General features: G+C 37.5%; 1 protein-coding gene across 50 annotated transcripts in view; it reads right to left on the reverse strand.

Moving 5' to 3' along the window:
• Window positions 1-12,092, reverse strand: part of LOC119737167 — a 127,836-nt gene that overhangs the window by 24,719 nt on the left and 91,025 nt on the right. For 40 of the 50 annotated variants that reach the window (XM_038211335.1, XM_038211330.1, XM_038211332.1 and 37 more), the window contains 23 exons: window positions 11,791-11,907; window positions 11,155-11,265; window positions 10,821-10,934; window positions 10,114-10,227; window positions 9,614-9,727; window positions 9,082-9,195; window positions 8,797-8,910; window positions 7,636-7,752; window positions 7,197-7,307; window positions 6,876-6,989; window positions 6,527-6,640; window positions 6,079-6,192; window positions 5,481-5,594; window positions 5,202-5,315; window positions 4,604-4,717; window positions 3,869-3,982; window positions 3,224-3,337; window positions 2,946-3,059; window positions 2,366-2,479; window positions 1,729-1,842; window positions 1,285-1,398; window positions 769-882; window positions 152-265 (listed from right to left, as the gene is read on the reverse strand). In XM_038211335.1, the coding sequence (XP_038067263.1) occupies window positions 152-265; window positions 769-882; window positions 1,285-1,398; window positions 1,729-1,842; window positions 2,366-2,479; window positions 2,946-3,059; window positions 3,224-3,337; window positions 3,869-3,982; window positions 4,604-4,717; window positions 5,202-5,315; window positions 5,481-5,594; window positions 6,079-6,192; window positions 6,527-6,640; window positions 6,876-6,989; window positions 7,197-7,307; window positions 7,636-7,752; window positions 8,797-8,910; window positions 9,082-9,195; window positions 9,614-9,727; window positions 10,114-10,227; window positions 10,821-10,934; window positions 11,155-11,265; window positions 11,791-11,907 (2,622 nt within the window). The remainder of the gene's footprint in view (window positions 1-151; window positions 266-768; window positions 883-1,284; window positions 1,399-1,728; window positions 1,843-2,365; window positions 2,480-2,945; window positions 3,060-3,223; window positions 3,338-3,868; window positions 3,983-4,603; window positions 4,718-5,201; window positions 5,316-5,480; window positions 5,595-6,078; window positions 6,193-6,526; window positions 6,641-6,875; window positions 6,990-7,196; window positions 7,308-7,635; window positions 7,753-8,796; window positions 8,911-9,081; window positions 9,196-9,613; window positions 9,728-10,113; window positions 10,228-10,820; window positions 10,935-11,154; window positions 11,266-11,790; window positions 11,908-12,092) is intronic. The other 10 variants (XM_038211312.1, XM_038211334.1, XM_038211329.1 and 7 more) reach the window with 10 other exon arrangements.

Below are 12,092 nucleotides of genomic sequence, written 5' to 3' on the forward strand. Positions count from 1 at the left end.
ACAAAAATTCACAAGATTTGTAAATGAAACATTTGTGACTTATCATTCGCAGGAATCTAATTCAAGAACTTTGTACACATTTATGATATATATTAGAAAGCACCATCAATTGGGCAGATGCAGAGGTTAGTGGCCCAAGTTGGAATGTTACCTTGTTCACAATGTGTCCCAGTATAACCATCAGGGCAGTTACATTGATAGCTATTGGTCAGTTGGACACAGCCGGCACCATTCAGACATGGGTTACTGGCACAACCGTTGTAGACTGACACAATGAAAAAGACAAAAGAAAACATTGCTTCCTGTATACATTCAAGAAATGCAATATTTAAAGGAAGAATTTAAATTTAAACAAACCCACACTTGTAGTAACATCAACTGCGACAGATTTACTGCATGCCTACATTCATTAACATTAAAATATGTTTTATAAAGTGTAGCCGAATTTATTTAAAAGTAAAAGGCACTGTTTGAGACTAGATTTTCTTTGGGGGCCAACTTTTTTTTTCCAAATGATCAATTTCTGAGAGTCTGAATTATTTGAAATTTTCACATAATTTTTCATTTACATCACATATCTTTCGGTGCTTCTTAGACACAGACACGGTAAAAATATTCCTCAACAGAAAAAGGGAATAAGTTGGAAAAGTTGTTAAGTCTTTGAAAAATTCATTCAAATCTGAAAGTCTGCAAGAATTTCTTGAAGAAAAACTGAACTCATTTCTTTGCCTAGATAGATAGCACATGTGGGCTGAACAATGAAGTTACCTTCACAACGGGGTCCAGTGTAGCCAGTTGGGCATGTACAGGTGTAAAAGTCATAAAAGTTGGTGCAAGTGGCTCCGTTGAGACATGGAGACGACAAACAAACATCAGGACGTTCTTGAATAGTAAAGAAACAAAATCACAAAATTTGTAAATCAAATATTTGTGACTTCATGATATAATTCGCAGGAATCTTACTGATCTCTTTTTATATAACATTACCTTGAAGATGCTAGAAACTCTCACTTCAAAACATGAAACCTCATTTTTATTTCATTTTTTTTCTTCTTAGGGGGAGGGGAATGCTGGAAGGAAGGGTGGGGGGGGGGGGGGGAGGGGGTGTGGACACATTGCTAATTTTCTCATGCTCCCTTTAAAGTTTTTTTTTTTGTGTTTTAATTCAATAAGGCTAATATATTTCTCCACACATACCAGAATTCTGTACACATAGATTGATATATCGAGGAGCACCAGCAACTGGGCAGACACAGTTGCAAGTGGCCCAAGTTGGAATGTTACCTTGTTCACAATGTGTCCCAGTATAACCAGCAGGGCAGTTACATTGATAGCTATTGGTCAGTTGGACACAGCCGGCACCATTCAAACATGGGTTACTGGCACAACCACCGTACACTGACAAAAAAAAAGGAAAAAGGAAAAGATCACAAGAGAAACTGTTGATTCTGGCTTCTGATTTTTTGGAACTCTTCTTTTTCCCCCCAAATGATCAATTTCTGAGAGTCTGACTTGTTGGAAATATTCACATAATTGTTCATTTACATCACATATCTGTGGAGGAAAAAGTCCCAACTTCCCAGACACAGAAAAAAACCCAAGATGAATACATTGGAAAATATTTGAAAATTCATTCAAATCTCAAATTTCGTACGATTCCTTTGAGTAATAATGAACTCATTTCTTTGCCTAGACAGATAGGACATGTGGAGAGACCAAGGAAGTTACCTTCACAACGGGGTCCAGTGTAGCCAGTTGGGCATGTACAGGTGTAAAAGTCATAAAAGTTGTTGCAAGTGGCTCCGTTGAGACATGGAGACGACAAACAAACATCAGGACGTTCTTGAATAAAAACAAGAAAACGATTCACAAAATGTGTTAGAAATGAAATATTTGCAACTTAGTGATTTTATACTGCCTGTGCCTTCAAGATCCCAGAAACTGTCACATCAAACGTAAACTTCATTTTTTCATTAAAAAATCTCTCCTGAAGACGGTCACAGCATACTGACCGGAACGTCAAGTTTATACCTCTAGTTCTTTTCAGACCCATTTTCTTAGTTGAGAAATTATTCGCACATGGTGTTTCCGCAAACCTTTCATTATTTAGTATCTCCACCATGCAAAGCCTCAAATCTTACTTATTAAAATATTTGTTTGTTTGTTTTGTGTATTGTTGCAGGGGGAGGAGTGTTGTTCATAAAAGAATTCTTAATTTTACAATTGAAACAAAACTATTAGTTTTTAATTTCCTAAGGGAAACATATTTTACCGACATTCACACCATACGTATGGAATGATATATATTGGGAAGCACCATCAATTGGGCAGATGCATATGTAAGTGGCCCAAGTTGGAATGTTACCTTGTTCGCAATGTGTCCCAGTATAACCAGCAGGGCAGTTACATTGATAGCTATTGGTCAGTTGGACACAGCCGGCACCATTCAGACATGGGTTACTGGCACAACCGCCGTACACTGACAAAACAAAGAAAAACAAAAAGTTGTTACTTCTGGTTTACATTCAAGAAATGCAATATAATAAAGGACGGATTTAACAGGTGCTTGTAGTAACATAAACTGAAATAGGTTTACTGAATGCCTACACTCAATAAAATCAACGTGAGTTTAAAAAGTGTAGGGGAATTTAATAAGCTTGAAAGGTATTGTTTGTAATTAAGTTTTCTTTGGAACTCTCTTTTTTCCCCAAATGACCAATTTTCTGAGATTTTTTGGAAATATTCACATAATTGTTCATTTACATCACATATCTGTGGAGGAAAAAGACCTAGCTTCCCAGACACAGAAAAAAACCAAGATGAATACGTTGGAAAATATTTGAAAATTCATTCAAATCTCAAATTTCGTACGATTCCTTTGAGTAATAATGAACTCATTTCTTTGCCTAGACAGATAGGACAGGTGTAGTGAACAAAGCATTTACCTTCACAAGTGGCTCCAGTGTAGCCAGTTGGGCATGTACAGGTGTAAAAGTCATAAAAGTTGTTGCAAGTGGCTCCGTTGAGACATGGAGACGACAAACAAACATCAGGACGTTCTTTAAAAGAAAAGAAAAATAGAAACAACATTTGTAAATGAAATATTTGTGACTTATAATTCGCAGGAATCTAATTCAAGTATTTTGTACACATGGAATGATATATCGAGAAGCACCATCAATTGGGCAGATGCCAACCTAAGTGGCCCAAGTTGGAATGTTACCTTGTTCACAATGTGTCCCAGTATAACCAGCAGGGCAGTTACATTGATAGCTATTGGTCAGTTGGACACAGCCGGCACCATTCAGACATGGGTTACTGGCACAACCGCCGTACACTGACAAAAACAAGAAAAAGAAAGAAAATCAACGAAAGAGAACGTGTTGGTTGTGGCATATATTCAAGACATGAAATCTTAAAGGAAGGATTTACAATTCAATTTAACCGGCACTTTTAGTAACATAAACTGCAACAGGCTTACACCATGCCATCATTGCATTAAAAAAATCTTTGATTAAAAAGTGCAGCCAAATTTAAGAGCCTTATTAAAGTAAAATGCACTGTTTGAGACCAGATTTTCATTGGTGGTCTACTTTTTGTTTCCGAAATGATCAATTTCTGAGTCTGATTTCGTGGAAATATTCACACAATTATTCAGTTACATCACCAATCTGTGGGGAAAAAATGTTTCTTAGACACAGACACTGTCAAAATATTCCTCAACAGAAAATATGAATATGTTGGAAATGTTGTTAAATCTTTAAAAACTTCGTTCAAATCTGAAAATCTGTAACAATTTCTTTAAGAAAAATTAAACTCATTTCTTTGCCTAGACAGATAGGACATGTGGAGTGAACAAAGTAGTTACCTTCACAACGGGGTCCAGTGTAGCCAGTTGGGCATGTACAGGTGTAAAAGTCATAAAAGTTGGTGCAAGTGGCTCCGTTGAGACATGGAGACGACAAACAAACATCAGGACGTTCTTTAATAGAAAAATATAACATTCACAAAATGTAAAATATCTCAGACTTCAAGAAACAAATTGCAGAAATCCCATTGGCACTAAAGTTGATTTGGAAAGAGTTCCATACACTGTAGGCCTGGACATCACTTGACACCCTGTGCCCTATATGAGATTGGTCTGAAAAAATCCAAGTGCTTTCTTAGTAAATGCTGCAATATTTTCCCTGCTAAAGTAGGTTTTTAGGACATGCAATTGCTTTCTGATGTCTGATACGTCACTGCAGGGGAAAAAAGTAGTGATGCCCATCGATGGAATTTTTCCTGTTGATTTTTATACTGCTCTTCCCTGAACATCCTAAATACTCTCACATTAAAACATCAAAATTCATTTTAATTCATTGTTTTTGTATAAAAATCTTTTTATAATCTAAATTTTTTTTTTGAGGGGGGGGGGTGTTATGAGACATATCTCATTTTCCAATATTCCCTTAAAAGTTCTCTTGTGTGTCCTAACATTCATGCTGTAATGAAGAAAACATATTACACCAGCAAATATGCATGCCAGAATTCTGTGCATATAGACAGTAATATCAGAAAGCACCATGAATTCGGCAGAAGCCGGCCCAAGTTGGAATGTTACCTTGTTCACAATGTGTCCCAGTATAACCAGCAGGGCAGTTACATTGATAGCTATTGGTCAGTTGGACACAGCCGGCACCATTCAGACATGGGTTACTGGCACAACCACCGTACACTGTCAAAAAGAAGAAAAAGAAAAAAAATCAACACAAGAGATCTGGTTGGTTCTGGTATATATTCAAGAAATGAAATCTTAAAGGAAGGATTTAAAATTCAATTTAACCGGCACTTTTGGTAACATCTACTGCAACAGGCTTACACCATGCCATCATAGCATTAAATAATTCTTTGTTTAAAAAGTGCAGCCAAATTTTAGAGGCTTATTAAAGTAAAATGCACTGTTTGAGACCAGATTTTCATTGGTGGTCTACTTTTTGTTTCCGAAATGATCAATTTCTGAGTCTGATTTCGTGGAAATATTCACACAATTTTTCATTTACATCACCAATCTGTGGGGAAAAAATGTTTCTTAGACACAGACACAGTCAAAATATTCCTCAACAGAAAATATGAATATGTTGGAAATGTTGTTAAATCTTTAAAAACTTCGTTCAAATCTGAAAGACAGATAGGACAGGTAGCGTGACCAAAGTAATTACCTTCACAAGTGACTCCAGTGTAGCCAGTTGGGCATGTACAGGTGTAAAAGTCATAAAAGTTGGTGCAAGTGGCTCCGTTGAGACATGGAGACGACAAACAAACATCAGGACGTTCTTCATTAGAAAAGGAAAATAGGAACAAAATGTGTACATGAATTATTTTTGACTTATAATTTGCGGGAATCTAATTCAAGAATTTTGTACACGTGGAATGATTATATCAGAAAGCACCATCAATTGGGCAGATGCAGATGTAAGTGGCCCAAGTTGGAATGTTACCTTGTTCACAATGTGTCCCAGTATAACCATCAGGGCAGTTACATTGATAGCTATTGGTCAGTTGGACACAGCCAGCACCATTCAGACATGGGTTACTCGCACAACCGTTGTACACTTACCAAAAAAAGAAAAGAAAAAAAAGAAGAAAAAAAAAGTCATGAAAAGAAAGTAAGAAATTTTAAAGAAATGAAATATTTAAAGGAAGAATTTAACTTAAGCAAACTGGCCCTTGTAGTACCATAAACTGCAACAGATTTGCAACATGCCTACATTAACTAATATTAAAATGTGTTTAAAAAGGGTAGCAGAATTTAAGAGGCTTAAACTGTAAAAGGTGCGGATTTAGACCTGATTTTTTTTAAGAGGTCCATTTTTTCCCCAAATTATCAATTTCTGACAGTCTGAGTTTTTTGGAAAAATTCACGTTTCCTTTACATCATAAATCTTTCTGTAAAAACTGCTTCCTAGACACAGACACAGTAAAAATGTTCCTCAACAGGAAAAAGGTTTGAAATGTTGGTAAGTCTTTGAAAAATTCATTCAAATCTGAAAATCTGTAACAATTTCTTTACACATGTTGTGTGAACGAAGTAGTTACCTTCACAACGGGTTCCAGTGTAGCCAGTTGGGCATGTACAGGTGTAAAAGTCATAAAAGTTGGTGCAAGTGGCTCCGTTGAGACATGGAGACGACAAACAAACATCAGGACGTTCTTGAACAATTTAAAAAAAACAATTAATAAATAAATATTAGTAACTTAATGATTTTCACATTTCTTTACGCTCAAGATCCATGAAACTCTCACATAAAAACATGAAACTTCATTTGTTGTTGAGAAATTTGATGGACAAACATCGTCGGGATGTTCTTCAGTAGAAAAGTATAACATTCACAAAATGTGAAAGTGAAATATTTGGGACTGATCTATTAACACTAAATTTGATTTGATACATGTGTGCTAGAATTCTGTGCCTATGGAATGCTTTATCAGGAAGCACCATCAATTGGGCAGATGCAGATGTAAGTGGCCCAAGTTGGAATGTTACCTTGTTCACAATGTGTCCCAGTATAACCATCAGGGCAGCTACATTGATAGCTATTGGTCAGTTGGACACAGCCGGCACCATTCAGACATGGGTTACTGGCACAACCCTCGTACACTGAAAGGCAAAGCAATTGAGAAAAAAATATATCCGTGGCGTAAAACTTATATGCAATGTTGATATGAAATATTTGAAAATCCATATTTTATTTAATAAAACTGTGCAACAATTTCAGCGAAGACAAAAAAAAACACGGGGGGGGGGGGCCTTATTTCTTGGCCAAAAAAATCCTCATTTTGTCAAAGAAGAAAAAACCCTGTTATTTCTTTGCACGTATTTCGTAAGACTTTACCTCCACAACGGGTTCCAGTGTAGCCAGTTGGGCATGTACAGGTGTAAAAGTCATAAAAGTTGGTGCAAGTGGCTCCGTTGAGACATGGAGACGACAAACAAACATCAGGACGTTCTTTGAGAAAACGAAAACAAATTATATGCCAACACATTGGGTAAATTATTTGAAGAAAAACGTTCATAATGATGAAATGAGTGCCGAAAAACTTGAGCAGTCATTGTCTTAAGTAATACAGCCTTTACAAAATGATGTTAGTCAGTGAGTTGGACTGGAGAAAGCCTGATTTATAATTTCAATCTGATGAATGAATGAAACCTTTACCCATATCACAGAGACTTCCTTGCCATGCTGATGTACACTGACACTGGAAACCAGACAGCATATCAATACAAGTGGCTCCATTCAGGCATGGAGTACTTGCACAGGCGATGGCTGAAAAAAATAAAAACAAAAATGATTTTTTTTATTGGCTTCTCTCCATTTTGGGACTGGACATGTCCTTGATAGAAAACTTGCATCTTTTGTCAACGTTAAGGTTGATAGAAAACTTGCCGGCTGTCGGTCGGTCTGACTGAGTGATATAATGCCCTAAACAGCCTTAACTGCTTTCAAAATTTATGGTACCGCTAGATACTAGACAATGTTATGGGGGGGGGGGTTCAAGTGATTAGGATACATGACTCATGATCAGTCAAAACAAAACAAAACAAGAAACGACAACACTTGAATTTGCCAAGCCTCGGTAGAAGGTTGTACTTACATGTTTCACACAAGGTGCCAGCGAACTGCGCCGGGCATTCACACCGATATCCCCCTGGGATTGACATGCACGTTGCTCCATTCAAACAGCCATGAATGTCACAGTTGTCAGGCATGACTGAAACAAAATAAATACAAATACTCTTGAATTTAAGACTGACACGTTTTAAGAATAGGAACTTTCAAAACTTTCTGTGCATATAGAAAGTAATACCAGAAAGCACAATCAATCCAGCAGTAAGCGGTCCAAGTTGGAATGTTACCATTTAAAGAACATATTTAAAGAGGTTGTGGAATGCTCGAAGACATTTCCGTCATTTTCGGGTATATGTAGCCTAAGGTGTGATGAAATAAAAACGACTATAGTTTCTGTCATAAAATGAGTACAAAAGGTACTTTTGAGAGCTGTTTTTTCAAGTCCTGTCGTGCCTGTTTCGACCCGAACGTGCAATTTGTGTAAAAGTCATCGTTGCGGGCAGCAAACAAAACACAGTAAATCGTGACGTAATAACCAGGACTCCCGATGCAGAGTAGCATATACGAGTCCTGTTTATTACGTCACGATTTACTGTGTTTTGTTTGCTGCCCGCAACGACGACTTTTATACCAATTGCACGTTCGGGTCGAAACAGGACCTGAAAAACAGCTCTCAAAAGTACCTTTTGTACTCATTTCATGACAGAAACAATAGTCGTTTTTATTTCATCACACCTTAGGCTACATATACCCAAAAAATGACGGAAATGTCTTCGAGCATTCCACAACCTCTTTAACAGGTGCTTGTAGTAACGTTAACTGTAGGTTTACTGAATGCCTACAATCATTAACATTAACTTGTATTTAAAAAGTCTGGCGAAATTTAACACAATTGAGCGGTATTGTCTGTGATTAAGTTTCCTTTGAAACCTTTTTTTTTTCACAAATGACCAAATTCTGAGAGTCTGATTTGTGGAAATATTCACATAATTGTTCATATGTATCACACACCTTTGGAGGAAAATGACCCAGCTTCCCATAAACAAAAAAAAACCCAGATAATAATGTTGGAAAATGTTTGAAAATTCATTCAAATCTGAATGTGAGTACAATTTCTTTAAATAAAACTGAAGAGATAACTTTGCGTAGATATAGATAGCACATGTGGAGTGACCAAAGTAGTTACCTTCACAACGGGGTCCAGTGTAGCCAGTTGGGCATGTACAGGTGTAAAAGTCATAAAAGTTGTTGCAAGTGGCTCCGTTGAGACATGGAGACGACAAACAAACATCAGGACGTTCTTGAATACACATGTAGAAAAGAAAAATAGGAACAAAATTTATAAATAAAATATCTGTGACTGATAATTAGCAGGAATCTAATACAAAAAATGTTGTACACATGAAATGATATTAAGAAGCACCATCAATTGGGCAGATGCAGATGTAAGTGGCCCAAGTTGGAATGTTACCTTGTTCACAATGTGTCCCAGTATAACCATCAGGGCAGTTACATTGATAGCTATTGGTCAGTTGGACACAGCCAGCACCATTCAGACATGGGTTACTGGCACAACCGCTGTACACTGTCAAAGAAAAAACCCACGAAAACATTAATGAAAACATAACATAGTGCCTCTGTTATACATTTAAGAGATAATATCTTTAAAGGAAGGATTCAAAATGTCCAGCGCATGTGCAACATAAACTACAATAGATTTATACATGCCTACATTCACACATTTTCTTAAATGGCCAACTTCTGAGATCCTGATTTTTTTTTTAGAAATCTTCAAATACATTTCATTTACATCACAATAAACAGCTTCCTAGAACAGACACAGTCAAAATATCCCTCCAGAGATGAAAAGGATAAGTTGGAAATGTTGTGAAATCTTTGAAAATTCATTCAAAACTCTGAAATCCGTACAATTTCTTTCCGTAAAACTGATCTCATTTCTTTGTCTAGACAGATAGGACTTGTAGCGTGAACAAAGTAGTTACCTTCACAACGGGGTCCAGTGTAGCCAGTTGGGCATGTACAGGTGTAAAAGTCATAAAAGTTGGTGCAAGTGGCTCCGTTGAGACATGGAGACGACAAACAAACATCAGGACGTTCTTGAATTAAAAAAATATAGACAAAATTCACAAAATTTGTAAATGAGATATTTGTGACAAAGTGATTTTCATATTTCTTTACTATATCTTTCAGATCCCAGAAAGTCTCACATCAAAACACAGAAATTCACTTTTGTTCAAGAATGTGTTTGTTTGTGGGGGTTTTCGGTAGGAGGGGAGGGGCGAGGAGGGGGCGGGGGGGGGGGGAGGATGTTGTTCATAAAACACAGCTTAATATTCCCATGCAAACCAAACCATTTGTGCTTTAATTACATTTGAGAAACGCGTTTCACCAACACTCATGTATGCCAGAATTTTGTACATTTGGAATGATATATTGGAAAGCACTTTCTACTGGCAGTAAGTGGTCCAAGTTGGAATGTTACCTTGTTCACAATGTGTCCCAGTATAACCATCAAGGCAGCTACATTGATAGCTATTGGTCAGTTGGACACAGACTGCACCATTCAGACACGGGTTACTGGCACAACCCTCGTACACTGAAAGGCAAAGCAAGTAAGAAAAGATATATCCCTGGCCTAACACTTGGATACAACATTGAAATGAAATGTTTGGAAATCCATATTTCATTTAATACAACTGTATAATAATTTGAGTGAAGAAAACAAAATATAGGAAAACCTTATTTCTTGCCACAGAAATCCATGTTTTGTTCAACAAAAATGTACAACCATTTGCACAATTCTAACACAATGAAAATGTTACTGACCACAAAAAAAATGATTATTCGGTCGTGACAACCCCACAACCCTTGTCTAGCAACGCCTGTGGTTCATGTACAACCATCACCCCTTTGCAAATTTCATAAATACTTTCACTGCGGTACCTTCTTCCTTACCTGATTCGAACCAGCCAGCCAATTCCGGCAAGCTCAGTTGTCAAGCGGTAAAGACGTCTGCACTAATAGCAGGCAGTCATGGGTTCGAGTCCCACACAATTTATTTTTTCTCACAATCGCTCAGGGGCAAAACTGAATATACAGTTTTTATTAAAGGCAAAACCCATTATTGAATTTACAACCATTTCAATAAAAAAATGGGTTTTTTTCTTGGCTTATATAATAAGTAGTTACCTTCACAAGTGGCACCAGTGTATCCAGTTGGGCATGTACAGGTGTAAAAGTCATAAAAGTTGTTGCAAGTGGCTCCGTTGAGACATGGAGATGACAAACAAACATCAGGACGTTCTTTGAGAAAACATTTCACATAGGAAAGCAGAAAATCAATTATTTGTCAACAAAATGGGTAAATTATTTGAAGAAAATGTCATGACGAAATGAGTGCCGAAAAACTTGAGCAGTCATTGTCTTAAGTAATACAGCCTTCACAAAATGATGTTAGTTGGTGAGGTTGGCTGGAGAAAGCCTGATTTATAATTTCAATCTGATGAATGAATGAAACCTTTACCCATATCACAGAGAGTTCCTTGCCATGCTGATGTACACTGACACTGGAAACCAGAAGGCATATCAATACAAGTGGCTCCATTCAGGCATGGAGTACTTGCACAGGCGATGGCTGAAAAAAATTTAAAAGTAAAATATTTTTTATTGGCTTTTCTGCACAGATTTTGGGACTGGACACAAAGGTCCAGCCTACTGACCTCCTGACCGACCGACCTCCTGACCGACCGATTGACCGACCGACTGGTTAGGAAACATGACTCATGATCAGAGGGTCATGGGCTTGAATCCAGCTGCTTGCCATATGTTGAGTCCTTGGGCAAGCCACTTCATTCCAACTTGCCTCTTTCCACCCAGGAGTACAGATGGGAACTGGCATTATCCGAGGAGTAACCTTGTCATCAGGCCAGTGTTAATCTCCGGTTTCGTGTTAAGGAAACCATCGATAAACGCCGACCTGATGGGCTACTTGGCTTACACATGTGACAGAGTTAATTTTTTTAACTTTCAATGATGAAGTCCTACGCTGGTTTGGCATCTTAGGAGCTTATTTTACACTACACTAGCCAGTCAAAAAAAAAAGAAGAAAAAAGACAACACTTCTTGAATTTACCAAGACTCGGTAGAAGGTTGTACTTACATGTTTCACACAAGGTGCCAGCGAACTGCGCCGGGCATTCACAACGATATCCCCCTGGGATGGATATGCACGTTGCTCCATTCAAACAGCCATGGTTGGCACAGTTGTCAGGTATGACTGAAACAAAATAAATACAAATACTCTCGAATTTGGGACTGAGACTTTTATGAATAGGAACTTTGAATTCTTTCGAAACTTAATACGTAAAGTTGGTTACGGGTACCCAATCCTATAATCTGGAACCTGTTCCTGACATCAATTGTCGGGTGGTCTGGTACCCGGCTCTGATGCACACCCCAATG

The sequence above is a fragment of the Patiria miniata genome, unplaced genomic scaffold, assembly GCF_015706575.1.
Source record: "Patiria miniata isolate m_02_andy unplaced genomic scaffold, ASM1570657v1 HiC_scaffold_3, whole genome shotgun sequence".
NCBI classification, from domain to species: domain Eukaryota; kingdom Metazoa; phylum Echinodermata; class Asteroidea; order Valvatida; family Asterinidae; genus Patiria; species Patiria miniata.